This window comes from Mastomys coucha, unplaced genomic scaffold (genome assembly GCF_008632895.1).
Source record: "Mastomys coucha isolate ucsf_1 unplaced genomic scaffold, UCSF_Mcou_1 pScaffold16, whole genome shotgun sequence".
NCBI classification, from domain to species: domain Eukaryota; kingdom Metazoa; phylum Chordata; class Mammalia; order Rodentia; family Muridae; genus Mastomys; species Mastomys coucha.
The window spans coordinates 106,073,419-106,094,954 of NW_022196898.1; the positions used below are offsets into that span (position 1 = coordinate 106,073,419).

Genomic DNA, 21,536 nt, shown 5'->3' on the forward strand with positions numbered 1-21,536 from the left:
CCACCACCGCCCAGCTCTGCTTTCTTATAGAACCTGAGACCATCAGTCCAGTATGCTGGGACCTTTCTCATTGATCACTAATTGAGAAAATGCCTTACAGCTGGATCTCATAAAGGCATTTCGTCAACTGAGGCTTCTTTCATCCTCTCTGATGACATTGTTTTATGGAAACTTGACACAAAACCAGCCAACACAACTGACTCCTTGTCCACTTGACACACAAACACATCATTATTAAGCCACAACCTTTCCTTATTTCTCCCCAAGGTCTCATATTACAATGTAAATGACTTTAAATTCCCACAGTCTTTATAAATACAAATGCAATTCCAGTCCCTTCAAAGTAGACAATTTCTGCTGGGATACCTTGCAGCAACTGGGCTGCAATTGCACCAATATCTTCTTATATGCTCTCTTCCTAGTGCTAAGCTCCAACTTCTTTGCCTAACCCCTTCAGTACTGGGCTTTCAACTCTCACTGAGGACTGCACCTTCAACAGTAGTCTCTCCTGACCTCTCACAATGCCAAGCCTCAGCTGCTCTCCATGACCCCTTCATGCCTTCAAATCCCGCACTATCTGGGTGCCTCTTACACATTACCAAGTTTGGTTGCCAATAGAAGGCACAACTGTGGCTACCCCTGGAACACAGCTTTACTGTGCTTTCAGGAAACACTTCCCAGATTTCATCTGGGATGTGATGCTGGTCTCTTCTTAATCATCACTAATTTCTTAGCTCCACTTAAACAGCATCAATTGTCCCAGTAAAGCAAAGGTTTCTTTTCAATCGTGCTGGTCCCTTGTTAATTATGCTGACTCTTCTGCTCCAGCTGGCCATACAAGTGTGTTTCAATACAGTGGGGAACTATGGTGTAGTACACCTAGAGGCAACTATGCTAAACATACAAGCTGTCTTTTTGCCAAAATAAAATAATAAAATAATAATAATAATAATAATAATAATAATAATAATAATAATAATAATAATAAAAAAGAACCCAGCCAAGACACAGATACAGATTTGGAACAAAAGCCTGTCACCCTCATGCCATCATGCCTTTATGTCACCCTCATGCCATCATGCCTTTATGCCAATGTGGATCTCAGTTAACTATTTCTCTTGCAGGATTGCTTATGTGACTTGCTTTGTTTGACTAATGTAACAAGAATGGGCCTAAAAACTTTAAATGTGAGCCAACTATTTTCTCATCTCAGAAAATCAGTATACAAAAGACCAGAACTCAAGCATCCTTTCTAAACTGTAAAGCAAAATATAAATGGATGGAGGAAATTAGTATTCAGAAGAAGAGGGTATGTATTCATACTTTCTTTGTATGCCAAAAAATAATTAAAAAGAAACCAAGATAGCAAAATAAAATGAGTCATTCTGTTGCATACCCAATTTTCATTTATTTGAAAACATATTTTTTTCTTAAAAGGAGGCTCTATTTTTCCCATAAAAATGTTCAATGTATTTCTAGTAATTTTACATAGGTGAATTTACTTTGTATTAATTACTTTGTATTAATTAATTTATGCTGCTTCTATATGTTAACCTGTTACTTGGTTTCATTCTTATTAATAATCAGTGTTCTGGTTGCATTTGAATAAATTATCTCCTTCTACAAGATTCTACAGTCTGCACCTTGTACCCTCACATATCTAATTTCTCAAGTTAGAGAATAATTTTTTACTCCAATTTCTTTTATTAACTGTCTTCACTTAATTCAGCAACAGACCTAAAATGCACATTTCTATCTTAACCTTTCTACTTCTACAACAATAATCAACTTGATTTCTAAGTATAAAAATTGTCCTAAAAATACACAGAATAAGATAATATGATGACTCTGAACTTAGTTCTACCTGTGCTATGCTTGAAAACACACACAAAATTATAAACTGAGAATAAAAACTTAAAACATGCATGATGTTCTCAGGTGAACTGTGTTTATGATTCATTGTTACATTATAGACACATTTATATAATATCTCTAGAATCATAATGTCATATACTGGATGAACATCAGAAATCCATCTTCACTAGAATTCATCTGTGTCTGTCTCTTGGACTGAGAAAAAGGAGTCCTAGCAGTAATTTCTGATAACAACCCCTGAATCTCAGCATAGCAGCTCTCTGTGTTGGCCAAGCTATATATTGAATGAATACTTGCTGAATGGATGTAACTTGGTGCACCTGTTCAGGGTCTAGATGAATGAAGGCTTCGTCACAACACTGTTTCTTACCATTGCCACACAATAGCCCCCAGCCCACTGACCCATAAATACCTCTCTCAGAAAAGAAGCTTCTGTCACTCTGGCTGAAGCATGTTCCAAGACCTCATCAAACTGGAATGAGAAACTGCAAAGTATGTTCCTGTGCTGGTCTCAGAAAGAGAAATGTTGTTCAACCATAGTGTAAGTGTTACCAAGACCTAAAGAATTGAAACTAGGCTATTCTATTCAGTCATTCATTCACACAGTGATACATGTGCCTCATTTATATTGAGACATGAGCTAGTTTTCCAGAAGTAGACAAAGTAAGAGAGATCCTTTGCACGTGCTCATTTGGAATTCATATCTAAACCAACAACTATTATTTAAACAACAATGGTATGAATAGGATCCTATGAAGATGACTTAAAATCACACAATATGAAGGTATGATAATTTTTAAAGAGAGACAGGCAAACAATGCACTCAGGGAATGGTGCACTTCATTAAACTGCTGTGTATTCAATATGGTTTTCTTTCAATTACTCTAAAAATAATTTACTAATTGACAGTGATAATTATTCAGTTCAAAGATAAAATTTTCATGGTCTGTCCTCTAGAAGGAAAGAGTGTGAAACTGTGAAGGATTATTCTAAGGCTTTCTGTTGCCTTTGTTCTCAGTTGAAACACTAGCAGGCATTATGTTTGTTATAATGTTAGTTCCTGGTACTGCAACTCTTAGCTCCCCCCCCCCAAAAAAAACGATTTGTCTTCTGTACTGAGTATGACATTCCATAAACTTTTAAACCATTTACTATTAAAGCTAGTAAATGGAATTTAAATAAGAAAGAATTAATCTATATTTCCACAATCAAAATACAGATTTCTTTGTTTTCCTGAATTTCTATTTTTCACACTTGCTCCCACAATGAAATCCTGTCAGGAAAGTGAAGATTTAGAACACAGTTCAGCAAATAGTGGGAACTCAACACAGGCAAAGAAGAGATAGACCTCTGAGCAATAGAGCTGGCTGGTCTCACATAGAATAAGGAGGTCAACTTACTTAGCTAAGACTAACTGCAGAGATACTGGCCACTGTGGTTTAAATTTTCTCAACACCCATATTGAAAGTCATCCTTTGCTGGTGTTTAAGAGATGGAGCCAGAAAGAACCTTTAAGAGGTGAGGAAAAGTAGGGGTGTAGTTCAATAATGAAGTGTTTGCCTAGGATTTTCAAAGTCCCAGTCTGATTATAACATGAGGATGGAGACTACTCATGAATGGATGGATTGAAGAGTTATTTGAGTGTGGTTCTATTACAAAAATCTGGTTACCTCTGTCTCTGGGACTCAGCCTCACTCCATTTAATATACCAATGGCATCTAGATTCTAGATTTCCCACAACAAGAAAAGTTTCACTAAATGCAGCTCATGGCTTGTGGGCTTCAAGACTCTATGTGTTGAATAAGCTTACTTTATAAAATATTTCAACTCAAATTCAGTTATAGTAGCAGAAAATGCATTAGACACAACAGGCACATGGTTAGCAGTCTCCATCATAGCAGGTCTTTGGGAACAAATGAAGTACATGCCATGCCAACTGCTACAGAAGATGATGGTCTTGTTATGAAACAATGATTGTATATATTTATTTATATAAACATTTATGATAATAACAGTATACAGCCCTGAAGCCCTGTGTATGTACACTTGCTTGAACCTGCACTTACCATGTGCTAGAATTTTATAAGTGAGCAGGGACTCTGCCTCAATATAGGATATACTCTTTCTTTTCCTCTTTTGTTTTTTGAAACCTAGTCTCATTGGGTAGCTCATTTGTCAATCTTGTCCTCTGGTTCTCATCTACCTACCTCATCCTTCAGAATACTGGGATTTCAGGGTGTGAGGCCCTAAACTTGGCCATAAGTTAACTTGATAATGTTTATCTACTTCATGATATTAATTTGTAAGTTAAACATCATGTCAGTTGGGGTAGTTTCTTCACATACAGAAACAGAAAAAATATGTCCTTATCAAATAGTTCCTGATATGTTCACATCCTACCTTGTTACCAGCTGTGTATGAATTTAACTGAAAAGCTTTCTGGCTGCAGGAAGCAAATTTACGTATGCTAAGTATGAGAAATCTAACAAGTAAGCCACAACAAAGCATATAAAACATTACATCTTTATATACCATCTCACTAAATAAAACTAGATCCGAAAGATGCAACAGTTGTTACTATGAGGGTAAGTGGAGGCCCATGCTGGTGGAGGCTGGCATCTTGTCTTCCTGTCAGCACAGACATAGGACATTCAGACTGTATCATGTTGTATGGTGTGTGGGATTGCATTCTCAGATGCAGAAATATGTTCCATTCTGTCACACCCACGAGCCTTAGACTGCACATTGAAGGCCAGAATGAGTAAGAACTGTTCAGAAAGGAGGGGGGATGTCTGTGTTGATATATGCAGCTCAGTAGGCAGTAGTTAGTCACTATGGTATTCCTACAACTTTAAACAAGATTTAATCTCTCTCTCTTTCTCTCTCTCCTTCTCTCTCCTTCTCTCTCCCTCTCTCTCTGTCTCTGTCTCTATCTCTCTCTCTTTCTCTGTGTGTGTGTGTGTGTGTTTGTGTGTGTGTGTATGTGTGTGCTACATTTTTATTTACTTGTTTGTGTGCCTGTATGGATTCAAGAGGTGACTTTGGGTGCCTTCCTCAATTGCTTCCCACTTTTGTTCTTGAGACAGGTCTTTCAATTAACCTGGATTTCACCAATGTGGTTAGATTGGTTTAAGATTAAGCTCCATGGATTCTCTTTCTATCTTCCTTGCCAGCATTAGGATTACAGACCTATTATGCCACATTTACCATTTTTACATTTATTCTGGGGGTCTGAATAGGACCTCACACTTGCACAGCAAACATTTTATCTGCATACTGCCTTGCAACCCCTTAATCTTCCTTTAAAATCATTGTGAGATGGGATTTATAGGTTTAATTTCCTTAACACTTTTGTTTGCAAATGTTTCTGGGCTTCACTGTCCATAAGGTAAATACATATTTTAAAAGGCTTACATCTAAGTTTCAGAACTGCTTTAAACTGTCAGCATGTTTTGTTTGTTGAATAACAGGGTCTTCCCCTTTGTTTTCCTATCAGCAAAGCTATAGGATGTGCAGTGATCACTCAAGCACTAGAAAGCACATAGGTCATTTGCTTACAATTTATCTTGTGACAAAACAAATAAGATATGACAGATACTAAACACATTGAGAAGGGGAAATTTGTTATTTCTAAGGTAATGTGAACTGTAACTTTTGAGTTTCACCAAATGGAAGAAAAATTTGAGGTGTTAGAGTTGAGAAAGCTAATCAGCAAACCACAGAAAGGTAGGTAAAACACAGAAAATGACATGTTGTACAAACTCCAATTGTAATGTATTTATATTACCAAATTAGAATTATTTCTTAATCAATATTTAAGGTTATATTTTATATGAAGTGTAATATTTTAAATAATTTTGTTTTGGGTAAGAAAACTCATCAACTGGCCTTTAATAAAATCAACAAATTTAGAAAAGAATTTACTTATGCAAACTGAATTGCACATCTCTCATCATCCAATACTCATGTTGCTAGAATTATTATAAAACAAATCAATATCTTAAGAGAACATTTTAGTTTCTATTAAGATAGACTCTGCCACATTTAGAATACTTCAATACAGTAAAAATTAATTCTATTAATTTCTTGAATAATTAATTAGTTAGTTTCTTAAATTATTAATTAATTAGTTTAGTTAATTAATTAATTAGTTTCTTTTGTTTGTTTGGTTGGTTGGTTTGGTTTTTTTGAGACAGGTTTTCTCTGTGTAGCTGTGGCTGTCCTGGAACTCACTCTGTAGACTAGGCTGGCCTCAAACTCAGAAATCCGCCTGCCTCTGCCTCCCAAGTGCTGGGATTAAAGGCGTGTGCCACCACCGCCTGGCAATTAATTAGATTCTTAAATAAAGGCATCTTTTAAAATGGAATACTTAATATATGTTACATTTATGATATTATAGTGTTTTATATAGTTAAATTAAAGAGAAAATATAAGGTAATTGTTAAAAAACCCTAAACCAAATATAGTCTTAGTGAAAAATTTAGTCCAAAACCCAAATGAAAAATAAGTGTGTGGTGCTAATAGCTCAGTTGACCGCATCTATGTATTAAGTTCTTGCTCATGCCCTATGGTATAAAATGCTTCAACATTCTGCAGGTGTAGTTTTGTGGGCAAAGGTTGGACACTAAGCTGGTCCCAAGAAGTTGCTCCCATTTACAGCTCTTTGATCTAGAACAAAAAAGCAAATTTCTCTAGGCCTCAACTTCCTTTCTTATATAATGTGACCTCTGGAATTTTGTCCAGCCCTGAAATTTTAAGAAGCAATGAAAAAGTAGATTCTTCTGTCACGTGTGTTGAGAAACAGGGCATCACACCGTGTGTGCATATATGCCCTGTATATGTTTTTCCACACTCAGTATTATTCCAGGAGATCTCTGATATTTAATACTCGCTCAACATTTAAATAAGTATTTGTAACTTAATCACCATAGTCTTTACAATTGTCTTACAGAATTAATTGCACTTGAAATGGAGAAGAAAAAAAATTATGTCATGGACTACACTCACATCTCTGAGTAACACTGAATGGCACATCATATGTGGTGAAAGTGGTCCCAGGTACCTTTCCATCCTCTGTGACTCTGAGAGGCACCTATTATGGTGAATTCAGATCACTGAGCATTTACTACTCAAGAAACCTAATTATCTACACATTTTAATTATTTTAGTCATACCATCTGTGTCACAGTATATCTTGGTATTCAGCTGGCATAGCTTAGCTTTCTGTCCATTACTCACCATTAATACACTGATGTCTTCATAGTACACAGTGTCTCAGCTTCACTCTGGTCTCATTCTATTATCCCATAGCTTGGTAATGCAACCTTCTATAAGATTTTTTGCCACCTCACAAAGGTATTTTTTCCTCTTTCAAATATGATAATAGTATAAACCTCCATTTCCTCACCAAATTAAGTCAAACTTTTCTGGATGTTGGCTCCCCAACTTTTTATGCTATTTCTGATTTTCTGTTCTTTATAATGCCACGTTCTTTTTTTTTCCCCCTAGGAATATTTGATGGTGAAGTACTAATGCAGAACAGTAGCAAAACAGTTTCTTTTTCAGGTCAGCTATTCTCTCTCTCTTTTCATAGAAACACATTTTTTTTTTTTTTTTGCTGCTACTTTATCCCTTAAATTCCACAAAGTGTAATTCTGCCCTTACATGAACACAGGCATACATCTGTGCAAGCATGTGTGTCTCTAGCCTAATAAGTTTGTTAGAGGTATAACCTTCAGCATACTACAACTCTCCCATAATTTAAGATAATTTTCAACTAACCTGAACTTGGTATAAAACAAAGATAATCAGGGCAACTGAAGAAATGATATCTTTTGAAAGCCAGTCAATATAAACACTGACTCCGTGGTTAAAGTGTTTATGTTTAAATAGATTATGTTGATGCTAATATAAGCTTTGATATGTCATCCCTGATCATGCTTTGTGTGTATTAAAATGACAATTGATGGGAAGATTTTAAGTTTATTAAATCAATGAACAATCAATGAAACCAAGTGCACATGGGAAACCTCTGGAATTGCATTTATTTAATAAATTTTCCATGTGTCTTTGAGTGACAAATGATAAACTTTATATTTTGATTAATAATGTGAGTAGCCTATCTGACACTTCCAAGGAGGTTATTGATCAAGTCTACCATCGTAGTTTAAGAATAGATGACAGATATTGACCCTGCATGCTTTACTGAAAAGTTCTTAATACATTTTAGTGTAACAGATTCTAACAGGAGATAAAAAACTTCTTCCATGTGTTAATTATTTCTAGAATACAAACAAGACTATCTCTTATTCTCATGTTAAGGTGGTCATAAAAGTAATATATGTTGTTGCCAAATATGTAGCTAGTTTTTGAAAATTTGGATCAGAATACATTTCTTTCTTTATAAATCAAGAAAATGTAAGTTTTGTTTGGGAAACCACACTGAAATGTTATCAGTGTACCTAAACAGATGTACATAAAGCAACACCAAATGATCTAAGTAGCTGTAGTATATGTATAATATATGTATAAATATAAAATAATAAGTATAAAATAAGAGGTCCTCAATTTGAGAAACCAAAGAGAAATTGGAGTGAGGAGAGGAAGTGGTGGGAATACATAAATAGGGTATAATCATATATGAAACTCTAAAACATAAGACTTACTTTAAAATACATACATATATACATACATGCATAATTTAAAAATGCTTTGGATTTTTACTCCACAAGCTTCAGTTCACACCTTTGAACCTGTTTGAGCCTCAAATATTCAGTACTTGGAGTAGTGGGAATGATGCTTCCTACAGTGCAATTTTGAAGTTCTGTTCTTGACTCATCCTGAGGGTTAGTGACTGATGCCTAATAGAATGAATATAGTTTGCCACTGTATTCTGTAAGGAAAGGCAGGTATTAAGTGTTGTTCGCTGACTCCTCAGCACTTATACCCAAAAGTTTAACAAATATTCATTTAACCTGATGTCCCAGTTTGAATGCAGAACTCTGTCCAGTAGGAAATCGATTCTAGCTCAGCAACAGTTTTAACACTCTTCTTCATGTTATTGGTGACTATATAGTTGCTCTGGAAGCTCCTAAGGCCAGCTTGCTCTTATTCCACTTCTCTAGAAATGGGTGATTCTAATGATTCAAACCTTGCTCACAGAACAGAGTTAGAACATTACAGGGGAGTGCTGTGCTTTGAATATGAATAGCCCACATAGGTCATTTTGCTTGGCCATTTTAGGGAAGAGGAGTTACTTGACAGGGATTAGGAAGTACTGAAAAAAAACCTGCCACTGAGGGTGGGCTTTGAGGTTTCAAATGCTCTATTTGTTTTTCTTGTCACTATTACCTTTTTTTCTTTTTTGTTATTAGATATTTTCTTTATTTACATTTCAAATGTTATATCCTTTCCCAGCTTCCCCTCTGAAAACCTCCCTATACTACAACTCTCTCCCCCTGCTCACCAACCCACTCCCTCTTCCCTGTCCTGGCATTTCCTTACACTGGGGCATCAAGCCTTTTAAGGACCAAGGGCCTCTAGACCTATTGATGTCCAACAAGGCCATCCTCTGCTACATTGCAACTGGAGCCATGGGTTCCTCCATGTGTACTCTTAAATTCTCAAGCCAAGCCAGATATCCCTTTCTCTTCCTGCTGCTTGACACTCTGGATATAGAACTCTCGGTTTCCTCTCTAGTACCATGCATACCTGCATGCTGCCATGATTCCAGCCACTGACAAAAAATGAACTAAACCTCTGAACAGTAAGCCAGCCACAACTAAATGTTTTATTTTCTTTAGTCATGGTATCTCTTCACAGCAATAAAACCCTAAAATATGGAGCAAGATTGTTGATTTGTACTTCCTTCCACACATTGTTGTTTTATGGTGCACTTACTTTTAATTTTTAGTATTATGCAAATTCATAATTTGATGTTTCAAGGCATATGTAAATATTGGTAAATCATAGAAACTGAGTCAAACACATGCTAATCTGACTATATGACATTATGGGAAAAGGCAAAACTAAGGAGTATACAATTTCAGTATTTCTAAAGTTGCAGTGGAGAGAAAACAAGCATGTATAATATAAAAGGCTGTTAAGGTGAAAAAACATTTTGTATAATATTAAAATGGTTGACAGATGTTATTATACATTTGACAAAGTTCACATAAAATATAACACAGAGTGAATTCTGATGTAAATTAAGTATGGCCTTTGCTTGATGGTGTGAATGTAGGCTTAGTGAATCCTGATCCAAAGATTCTTAAAGACCATACTTTCTGCTTTGCTCCTTCCCCAGAAACAATAGCTTTACACTGTTAAAATTGTTTTATGTTCAAATTCCATGTTCTGATATAGAAACAGTAAAATACCCAATGGGAGACTGATGTAGTCCTTAGAGATTCCCAGAGAAAACATCAAGTTTTTCAGAAGATCCTAGAAACATATCCACTTTATCATTCCTTGGGGATATCATTCACAACCAAAAAAAGTGTAACACAAATTGAATGTATCCTCTGTGTCACAGATTAGAATTGTTCTGAAAGTCAAGATGTAAACCCTTGAACAATTAGACCTCTCTTATCCCAAAGAAGGAGTGCAAAGGATACAGTGCAAAGTAAGTTGCTGCTGAAGAGAACAAAATAATGTTTTTATTGCTGGTATGTGTGGCTACTATAATTCTTTATTTTAAAGCACATCACATAATTTTAAACTTTAGAATTTTCTAAACATGAAATAATTTTGTGGAGTAAACAAAACAAAACAAAAACAAAGAAACAAACAAAAAACAACCCAGAAACAACCCATCAGGAAATTTATGAGCAGTTAGTCTTTCCCTGTGTATTCTTGGTTTGGGTGTACAGTTTTAGTGCTGTGGAATATGTGACCCATTCTTATACTAGGGTTATAGGCACTGAGCAAACAAAATTACAACATCAGTGAGATACTAATATCAATTAAAATCTAATACCTACAACTTTTCAGCTATTGTAAAAATGTGATGTTTTAAGTTATAAATAGAGATTTTTTTTTTACAATTATGACCATACACTATGTACTGAAAATACCCCAGATTAGCATTTTGACAGCAATACAGGATCCTTTCATATGCAATACAGGTTTGTAATAACAATATCTTCAGAGTTTCTAAAAATTCAAATCAAATAAAAATGTACACTAAACAGTTCATGCTTATGTTCTGTATTATATGGAGAAATTGGAAAAATTAAAAGCTTACAAAATAAAATGGAATGCTATTTTAATTAAGAAAATATTCATGCCTGCCTAAAGTCAGGCTAAATTTCTGAATAAAACATGGTTCCTGTAATTGGACCAAGTTCATTTCTTATGAAGTTGTTCTAATTCTGAAGCTGCATATGTGCAGGAGCCTGGATGTGGGAGGCAAGGGTTGCCATGGTGAGCACACATCTTTTTGAGAAGTTAAATTAAAAAGAAATGTGCATAAAGACCTCTCAGTTCATGGTATATTCTGAAAATTGAGGATGCTTTTTCTCCCATGACATCTTGGTGTGGTGGAAGGGTATTGTCTAGGTAGGACATATAGAACTCAAATTTTAAAGACCTCAGGTTTTTAAGGTCTCTTGGAAGTAAGAGATCCCCATGTTAGGTAACTGCCCTTAACTGTTGGGTAGGAAACCAGCTCCACTTACACTAAATTAATAGATTATCAGAATTCAGGACATTTTGTAAGCCTGAGGGATTCAAATACAGACATTGCTAAGTACACCCCTAAATAGCTTTAGTCTCAGATAGTTAGGGAGAAATAAAATCACCCCTGAACCCTGCTTTCTCTCCTTTCTCTGTTGTGATGAGTACTTTCAAGGAAGCCTGGCAGACTGATTCATTCATTTCCAGCAAGACCTCCAGGTGATTCTCTAGACCCTGACAACTGAGAGTGTTTGAACCAGAGACAGATGCACAATGCACGTGTTTCAGAAAGGCAGAAGCTTTTGATGTTCTAGAGCACACATCTACATGTGCTCAAACTCATGGTCTGAAGAACTTTCCCCTGTGCCCTCAGAGGGAATGTATCACTTCAAACTAGGAGCTAGCTGGGACCAGATATCTGGGTGGAGGGTGCATTGTAACAAAGAATGTAGGATGTGCTAACCAAAAGGCATCCCAGACTGTGTTCCCTTTCGCTTTCTTTCGACTCTGGTCAACTTTATTAAAAATAAAAGGGAACTTCAGCAACTGGGATGCTGAGCTTCTCATAGGCTCAGCTTGAAACAAAGAAAAGCGACTTCCTAATACAGTTTCTCTTGCGTTGGAGGGATCACGTGTTCACTTTCACTGGTACGCACTCTGCTCGCCCACAGGATGAAACCTCTATTGTGCTTAGAAATTTTGCTCAGGTTAAAATATGCTCAAACACAAATTGCTTCTCATCCATCAGCAGAGCCCCATCTAGAGACTCGGGTGCACATGCTCTCCTGCTGACCCAATTACCACTGCAGGTAATTCCGATGTGCTTAAGTGTACTGGGAAAGTAATAGCAAAGAGCAGGTGGAGGCCCGCTGCCTCAATTCCCACCCACCCCCTCCTGCTTTCTGAGATTCCTTTTGATGGAGAACTTGGAAAGGGACGTGGGAGTCACAGATGGTTCCTTCCTGAGGCCGATTCCCAGGAGTTGTGAAAGTAACCCCTTCCCTGCCTGGTGAGGTGCTACTTGCTTTGTGCCTTGGTGGGGAGGGGCAACCAGCAAGCGAGATGGGGGTGGGGGGCGGAGGCGGATCTTTTCTCTCCCCAACCCTGATGGCCAAGTAGTGTAATGAAGCAATTTTGCAGCCATCTCGGTTATGAAGTCACTGTTTTTAACGACAATCTGTGCAGCCCCCACCCCCATCCCGCCCCCATCTTGACTCTAAATTTGGTGATACAGGAGATCTCTGGTAGCCCAGCTAACTGTCCGCAAGCAGGGTGTCATAGTTACCCAATATTGGCGCTCTTTGCTCCTTTTCCAAATACAATCCAGACATGTCCTGAATCCCTAAAGACCCCCCCAGAGGATGTCAAGGGACCCTGAGCTGGACCAGGAGCAGTGAGGTTCCCCAGCTTCTCCCGCAGAACACAAAGGAGTTGCCTGGCTCTCTAAGCCAGGCATCTTCCTTGACTCCAAGGAAAGCATTCGCTGTATCCCTTCCCACTTCTTTCTGTCCTTTAGTCTTTCCTTCTTTCCCATCCCCTTCTTCTCCTCAAACCCCACCCTTTTCTTTCCATCCTCAATGACATACACCCCAATAATTCCTTTATAGACACCAAAACAGTAATACACCTTCCAAGATAAAGCACAAGTGTGTGCTGCCACAAGTGTGTGTGTGTGTGTGTGTGTATCACACTTGTTCCAACCCTCACACACCACGAGGAAAGCGGTACCCCAGGACAAAAAAAAAAAAAAATGCAGAAAGCCATATCTCTCAGGACCCTGCGGTCCCAGCACCAGTGCCCCACACTCGCTCCTCACCTTTCCTTTTCGCAATATGTAACCCTTTAGGGTCCCTTGACCATCCAAAGCACCGGGCTCCTAAGCACTTGTCTAGCTAGCGCTGGATTCCCACAGACCGGCAACCGCCCCAACGTTGAAGCACGCGGGCCACCTGATCCTCCCAGATCCCCACTCCTCGACCGTGGGCAAAGGTCCCCCAATGCCCTACTCACATTGCCGGAAGCAGAAACTACCCATGAGGGTCCGAGGAGCGAAGGCCTTGCAGCTGCTGAGGGTTACTCCTTAAAGTGCTCTGGGGTCCGCAGTGAAGCCAATAGGGGAGTCCTCCGAAGCAAAGGCAGAGGGGACTCCGGGTAGATGCGGTGTCAGACCATGGTGCCACTGCCCTTCTGGTGCAGGGGTGGAGAGGTGCCCCTGGGGAGCCGGGAGCCCGCCTGGAGCACCACTGCGGCCAGTCCCCGGCCTCCGCCCGCCCAGAGCGCCGCGCTAGCGACCGTAGCAGCAGCAGTGGCGGCGGCGGCGGCGGCAGCGGCAGCGGAGGCGCAGCTCCCTCCCCGCCCCCAGAAGGCTCCACAGACAATAAATCCTGGGTGGAGAAGAGAACGGCAGCGCGGGCGAATCGTGTACCCAACTCGGCTGCTGCCCGGGCCAGCCACGACGCCTCTGAAGGGACGAGGGATCCCGTGGCTCGGGGCACAGCAAGCACTGGCTGGGCTTCTGCGCTCCCTCAGCTGCGGGTAGCGGCGGGGGTCCTGGGTGGGCGGCTGCAGGTCGCGCTGGCCCAGAGGCTGGGTGGCCGTGGCTTGGAGCCCGGGGTTGGCCCGGAGCGGGGTCTTCCACTGTGCCGCGGCTTGGCGCACAGGTGCCAGGATTGGCAGACGAGGCGCTGCTCCTGGCTCGCGCCTGTGACTCCCCACTCTCCCCGCCCCCTCTCTTTCCTCCCACCCCCTTTTCCGACGACACCAGCTGCAGCTGCTTCAAAGTGTGAAAAATGTCAAGGAGATTTTCCAGGGCTCAGAGAGGGTGACCACCTTGCCAGACCTCAGCCATTCTTGGACTACCTTGCTTGCCCCTCATGACCTCTACTTGGATTCCCTGCAATTTGGAGGAGCAAGATCTCATCCCGCGGAGAAAAGCGATGTTCTAGCTTTCTCTGGTCCCGTTACCACCCGCAGCTTTTAGACAGTCAGCTGAGCTCTCTAGGTCCCTCAATTGCCCGGAGTACACAAAGCAGGTGTCCTCAGGCTCGCACGGGGCAGCGCGGGCTCCCGGCGTTCTCCCACTAGCCCCGGGCGCTCCTCCTGGAGGCGCGGCGTTGTGCAGCGCCGGGAATCCACCAGCACCGCGGCTCCAGGCCTGTGCGCTGGGTGCTCCCGCACCAGTTCAGTGACGCTGCGCGTGGCTCCGCAGGCTGCCGCTCCTGCTATCTCAGCAAAGAGACCGCCAGGAGCGCCTCCTTGGGGTTTCCTCCCTGCCTGTGTTGCCCGCTGCAGGTTACAAGGCTGCCCAAGAAAAAGGCTTGTGAGTCTAGTGGCTTATTTAGTACTATCATACAGACTCAATGGCAGCTTTCAACACCCCTTCTTCTCATTTTGGTCTGAGATTGCTGCTCAGGGGACGTGCAAAAATGAGAAGTGTTTCCCATCTTCCTTTCATTTATTCACAATCTTGCTCCTTCTGCCCCGAACTCAGGAACATTTGCTCCTCCACACACATTCACTGGAATGCACACACAGAAAAACACAGATATGCACAAAAAGCTTTAAAAAGCATAGTGATGAAATTGGTGCTATATTTAGACCCCTGCTCTCTAGAAACCGAATTCCTTCTACCCCTGGATTCTTTTACGATTTAGAGGTGATAGGGCTAGGAGCCATCCCCTTCTTTCTCTACAATGTCAGTGGACTGTGACATCCAGATGCCACTCAGAGTTGTGTGAGCTTCCAAAAGTGCTGGCGTGTATCTTAGATCTGGAATATGAAAAGTCTTCAAGGTTAAACGTTCCACCCTGCCCCCACCCCAGGCTGCCAGGTATTGTCTAGGAAGAGATTGGAGACTGAGACCTCCACGTCTGCAGATAATTAGGGAAGAGGATTACTGCTTTATCAGGACACCGAGGTGGCCTCTTAAGGAGACTTCCCTTAATTTACATATAGAAGAGGAAAGGAGTACATTTTGGAAAACCAGATTTTAAGAAAAAAACGTCATGAAACAGTGTAAAACTTGTTCTGAAAATGGCAAAGAAATGACAAAAAGTGTTGAAAGGACACTTTTAAAACCTGACCTTTGTTGAACTCTATTTTTTTGCCCACTTTTTTTCTGTAAACATCTTGCTGTAAGTTATAATATCTCAGCTGGAGGAGGTGCTGTGAAAAAAAAAATAGATAGTAATTGAAAATCTATTTAAAATAGCTCATCACAGCTTATGCCCCATTACAGAAATCTTTTGCAAGGTTCCAGTTCTTTTCAGTACTGCTTACAATGTTCTTTCTCACAGTCTTTCACTTCTTTCCTAAAGCTGTATGTTGGGTCTACCCTTACGAAAAAGACACACAAATCTCATCAGAGATTAGAACTGTTTGCAGAACTTCTTATTCTAACTTGATGATCCACTTTCTTGCATCAAAACATTTCAATTTCTATTCAGCATAACAGCTGGCTACAAGTAATTTCTGGCCTTCATAAATGAAGAGATGTCCTCCCATTAGGTAGGAGAAATTGTTTTTCTTTCCAATGGGAGAAAGCTTGTGAAACCCCAAAGTAAAATTCAGTGCCACAATAGCTTATTTTAAACCACATGCCTTCTTTTTCCTTTTTCTTTAGATTATAATCTCACTTTTGGCCATAAAGATCCAGACAGAAGGGATTTTGTGGTGAAAGTGAATACAATACTAGAAATGTCAGTAAAGAGGCTTTGCCTACAAGGCCCCAGGACACCTCCCCCACCCCCAGCTAAGATTTATGAATCTTGAAGGAAATTTGGCCACCTTCAGCATTTATACAATGAGGTGTATTGATGATGTCAGTGGTTTCAAAGAATTGTAGAACTGTTGAAATGCAAATGTTCTTTTGTCTTTAAACTTCAACTTTTCCTGTCTCCAGCACTATTTCTAACAATATGTAGATGACACACTGAAAACTTCATGCAGATGCCTAACATTTAAAAATTCACAATTTACAAAGTTAGACCAAAGAGTTTTAAGACTAGCTATTCAATATGCATCTACATATGGTTAGATATTAAGCTATAAAATTTTATGAGGTGCTAATCAAGTTATTTGACTCACTATTAAAATCATTGAAATGATAATCTATTATTGGGATGAGCAGGCATAAACCTTACTTGAAAATAAAAAGCACAATGATATTAAACTGTCAGGTGCAAAAAACTTTTCACATAATTCTTTCCTAATGTTTGAAATATTTGCAAAGATATCCTCTTTGAAGAATTCTCAATTAAGGTAAAACTACACACAAAGAGGGGAAAAAAGTTGGCTTCCTTAGATATTGGTAACAGGGTAAGAGAAAACTGTTGGTTTTGGATTCATGGAGATAGAGGTCTTATAACATCAGAGCTGGTAGGGTTTCGCAGGGCAGATCAAACTCAGTGAGCATTATAAACAAAAATGGTTGCTTTGTCATTGTTGGCTGTTAAAAGTCAGGGAGAATTTTTGAGTAAGAAATGACCCTGGGTGCATAAGACTCTTCAAGTATATTTGTTAGATGGTCTTTATAGTGAGACTGCTCTCTTAAACTCACATTTTGTATCCATTAAAGACAATGATATTTTATACTTTTAATTAAATTGTTTATTTTTCTAATTTAGATATCAACTTGAAAGCTAAAGATAATAAAAAGTACGTAATGGGACAAAGACTCCTGGAACTTAGTAGAAAAGAAAATAAACCTGCTAATAGAACAGATGGTCACAAGTGGAGGTTGCAAGCCCAAGAGAAAACTAGCCATTAAGAAGACCCCTCCAAAAAACCCAAAGGGCAAGCAAACAAAAATCCCAAGAAAAAATGGATGGTAGAAGAAGCAAAGAACTGAAAGACAGATGTGAAAATCACAAGACAAAACATGAAAGCTATGAAAAAAATAAATGTGACCCCCTTATAGTTCACAATACCTCAATAACTGCAACAAAAGATCATAAATTAACTGGAATGCTAGACAATGAATTCAAATTTCCCCTTTAAAAACATTTAGTGACTTCAAAGAGGATTCAAATAAGTAGATAAATGAAGGGAATAAGTCAATTCAGGATCTAAACTAGTGAATCAAAAAGCAACATGAAAGAAACATCCAGCATTACCACCAAATTTCATATAAAGAAAATTGAGCAAGGACGTTGGTATTTTGAAAAATGAACAATAACTGTTAAAGGTAAGGACACAGTAGAAAGCATTTCAAATAGACCAAGCAGAAGAAGGAATATCAGGGACAGAAGAGAAAGATCATTACAGATTGCATTCATACAGCAATGAAGAAAACTATACAGGACCATAAGACTTAAGCACACTGAAGCATTATCAAGGATTAAACCCAAGAATCTATGTAACAGAGGAAGATACAGAGACAAAAACTACTGGGTTAAAAAATTATTTTGTGAAATTATAGCAGAAAAGTTTCCAAGTATTAGGAATGATATGGGCATATAATTGCATTTAAAATCCCAAAGAGAAATAACCAGAAAAGATCCTCTTTGTGTCATATTATATACATTTAGAATGTTAAGATAAGTGGGAGAGGGTGGGGTGGCAGGCATGGGGAGTGGGGAGGCAACAGGGGTTTGTTTTTGTTGTTTTTGTTTGTTTCTTTGTTTTTTGGAGGGGAAACTGGGAAAGGAGAAATTTATATGTAAATAAAGAAAATATCTAATAAAAAAAGAACATAAAAGAAGAAGCAAGAGAATAACATTAATTTAATTTCAAAGGAAAACCTATCAGATAACATCTGACCTTTTTATAGGAACATTAAAAGCTATATAAGTTAGAATGTTATATTTTAAATCCTGATGATAAATAACTACCAGCCAAAGTTATCACATCCCTAAGACAGAAAATTATTTTAAGATATAGAGAAGGGAAAAAGAAAATAACAAACAACATTCAAATATCTAAAGAAAAAAAAACAAAACTTTAAAGACACCACTAAATGTCTAAATGATAACTCAAATGTTAATATCTTCAACTCATCAGTTAAAAAATATAAAATAGCCTATTGGATCAAAACAGAAAGTCCAACATTTTGTTCTATGCAAAAGGCTAACTTCACTGGTAAAGATAGGTTCAAAGTCAAGAGGTGAAAAGCTATGTACTGCACACATGGAAGCAGGAAATGGGCAGGACTAGCTCTTCTAATATTTTGGAAGAAAGACTTCAGGTAAAAATGTAATTAGAGGACATAAATAAGTTTATTACATGTTAATAAAGAAAACACTCATCAAAAATTAGAACATGGATATACATGCATTAAATGTATAGGTTCATAATTTTATAAAAATATATAAATTCCACAAAACATAAAGGAAAGATAGGTCCACACAAAAGTAGTGGCAGACCTTAGCACTTTATTTTCATCAATAAATATATCATCCTGAACAATAAAGTACAGACTTAAATTGTATTATCTCAAGTTATTTACAAAATACATATAGTACTCAGAAGTCCATAAAACATTCTTCAGAATAGGATGCCTGGCCATAAAGCATGTGTTAATAAATAAAAAGTAATTTAAATTATTTGTTCTAACTTTTCAGATCACAATGGAATAACACTAAAGATCAATATCAAAGTAAACTATATAAACTGTAACAACAAATTAACATTAAACAATGTCTTATTCTGCTTCCTATTCCTGTAATAAACATCATGAGCAAAAGCAGCTTAGGGGAAAGGCATATGCTTCATCTTATTGTATATGCTTCATCTTATAGCTAACAATCTCTCATAAAGTAAAGTTAGGGCAGACATTCAAGGAAAGAGCCTGAAGGTTAGAATTGAAGCAGAGACAATGAAGGAATCCTAGTTAGTGACTTGTTCCCCCTTTGTTTCTTCAATTTGCATTATTTTACAATCCAGGATCTACCCAGGCCAAGACAGTGACTGAGCCCTTCAACATCAATCATTCATTAAGAAAATGGCCTACAAAATTGCTTTCAATTCAATCTGATAGAGGCATCTCTTCAATTTAGTTTCTCCCAAAATGACTATAGTTTGTGTCAAGCTGACAAAGCCTAACCAGTAAAGGTTAAATTATGTGGTATAATTGATTAAAATCAGAGAAAAAATTAATATTTTCTTAGAAACAAGGTATTCTGGATAGTTTTATGTCAACTTGACACAAGTTGTAACTTGTGTCATCTGAAAGGAGGGAACTTTCATTGAAAAAAAAATGCCCCCATAAGATCTGGCTGTAATTTTTTTTCTTAGTTTGCTTAATTAGTAATTGAAAAGGAAGAGTCTAGCTCATTGTGTATTGTGATAGGCTTGTAATCCTAGATTCTATAATCAGGCTGGAACAAGCCTTGATGAGCAAACCAGTAAGCAGCATCCTTCCATGGACTCTTTATCAGCAACTGCTTCCTGGTTGTTTCCATGTTTGAGTTCCTGTACTGGCTTTCTTCTGTGATGAGCTATAATGTGAAAGTCTAAGCCCTTTCATCTTCAACCTGATTTTTAGTCATGATGTTTCATCATAGCAATAGTCACCCTTACTAAGGCAAATTGTTATCAGACGTGGGGTATTGTTGTCACAGACCAGACCAAGTGTTTGGGGGAGGATTGTGGTAGGATTTTAGAACTTTGGGCTGGAAAAGCTATTGTATGTTCAAAACTCAGTGGGCTGTTGTGTAGGTGCCCTAGAAAAATAAGAATGTTGAGAGAAGTATAGACAATGGAGGGTGGCTTGTGATATTTCAGAGAGCAGTAAAGAGTTTTCTTTTTTTTGCTTTTCCATTTTATCCACTTTATTCACTTTATATTCCACTCACTGCTCCTCCTCTAAGTCACACCTTTCAGCAATCTTTCCTACCTTCCCTCTTGTCTTCTGAGAGGGTGGAGGCCCCCAGGGCATCCTCCTACCCTGGCACATAAAGTCTCTGCAGGAATAGGGACATCCTCTACCACTGAGGCCAGACAAGGCAGCCAAGCTAGAAAAACATATCCCACAGGCAACAGCTTTTGGGATAGCCCCTGCTCTGTTGTTCAGGACCCTCACGAATACCATGTTGTATATCTGCTACAACTGTGTGGTGGGGCCTAGGTCCAGCCCACAGTCTTTGGTTAGTGGAGACTCTCAGAGGACAGTCATGCTAGCCTGTCTGCAAGCATAATAGCTTTAGGGATTGGTGCTGTCCATGGGATGGGTCTCAAATTGGGCCAGTTGCTCAACTTGCCCAAGTTGCCTGGTCATTCCCTCAGTCTCTGCTTTGTCTCTTGCCCCTGTCTGCATTTCTTATAGACAGGATACATTTGGGGTTGAAAGTTTTGTTGGGTTGGTTGGTGTTCCTATTGTTCCACTGAAGAATCTGCAGTGACTGGCGCTGAAGAACTGACTGAGGTTAACAAGAGCTCAGAATCACTAAAGTAAAACCTTTGCTTTTCTGAGTCAATGGATGTAGGTTAACTGAGGCTGAAGAATCAGCTGTGACAAAGAAGAGACTAGCAGGGTGATGAATATGGATCTATTTGCATTCTTCTCATGCAGACATCCAGTTAGGCCAGCACCATTTGTGACAATGCTGTCTTTTATCCATTTTGGCTTCTTTGTAAAAAACTCAAGTGCTATAGGTGTGTGGATATTTCTGGGTCTTCTATTTGATTCCATTGATCAACCTGTTTTTATGTTATTAACATGTGTTTTTTGTTACTATTGCTCTCTATTTAGTTCATCTTGAAATCAGGTATGGTGATATCTCCAGAAGTTCTTTTGTACAGGATTGTTTTAGCTATCCTGGTTTTTGTTTGTTTGTTTGTTTGTTTTTCCATATGAAATTGAGAATTGCTCTTTTAAGGTGTGAAAAGAATTGTGTTAGAATTTAATGGGAATTTACTTTGAATCTGTAGATTGTTTTTGGTAAAATGGCCATTTTTAACACATTAAATATCCATAACATACCCATGAGCATGGGAGATCTTTCCATGTTCTCATATATTCTGATAATTCTGATAATTTCTTCAGAGAC

The 21,536-nt window shown here is 38.6% G+C and overlaps 1 protein-coding gene across 13 annotated transcripts in view; it reads right to left on the minus strand.

Moving 5' to 3' along the window:
- The window catches only part of Lrrc7 (leucine rich repeat containing 7), a 483,929-nt gene extending 469,191 nt beyond the window's left edge, over window positions 1–14,738 (minus strand). For 6 of the 13 annotated variants that reach the window (XM_031375985.1, XM_031375983.1, XM_031375976.1 and 3 more), the window contains exon 1: window positions 13,561–14,735. In XM_031375985.1, coding sequence (XP_031231845.1) covers window positions 13,561–13,562 — 2 coding nt within the window. In that variant the 5' untranslated portion in view covers window positions 13,563–14,735. Of the gene's footprint in view, window positions 1–13,560 lie in introns of all 13 variants that reach the window. The other 7 variants (XM_031375980.1, XM_031375979.1, XM_031375984.1 and 4 more) reach the window with 4 other exon arrangements.
- Between the last annotated feature and the right edge of the window lie 6,798 nt (window positions 14,739–21,536).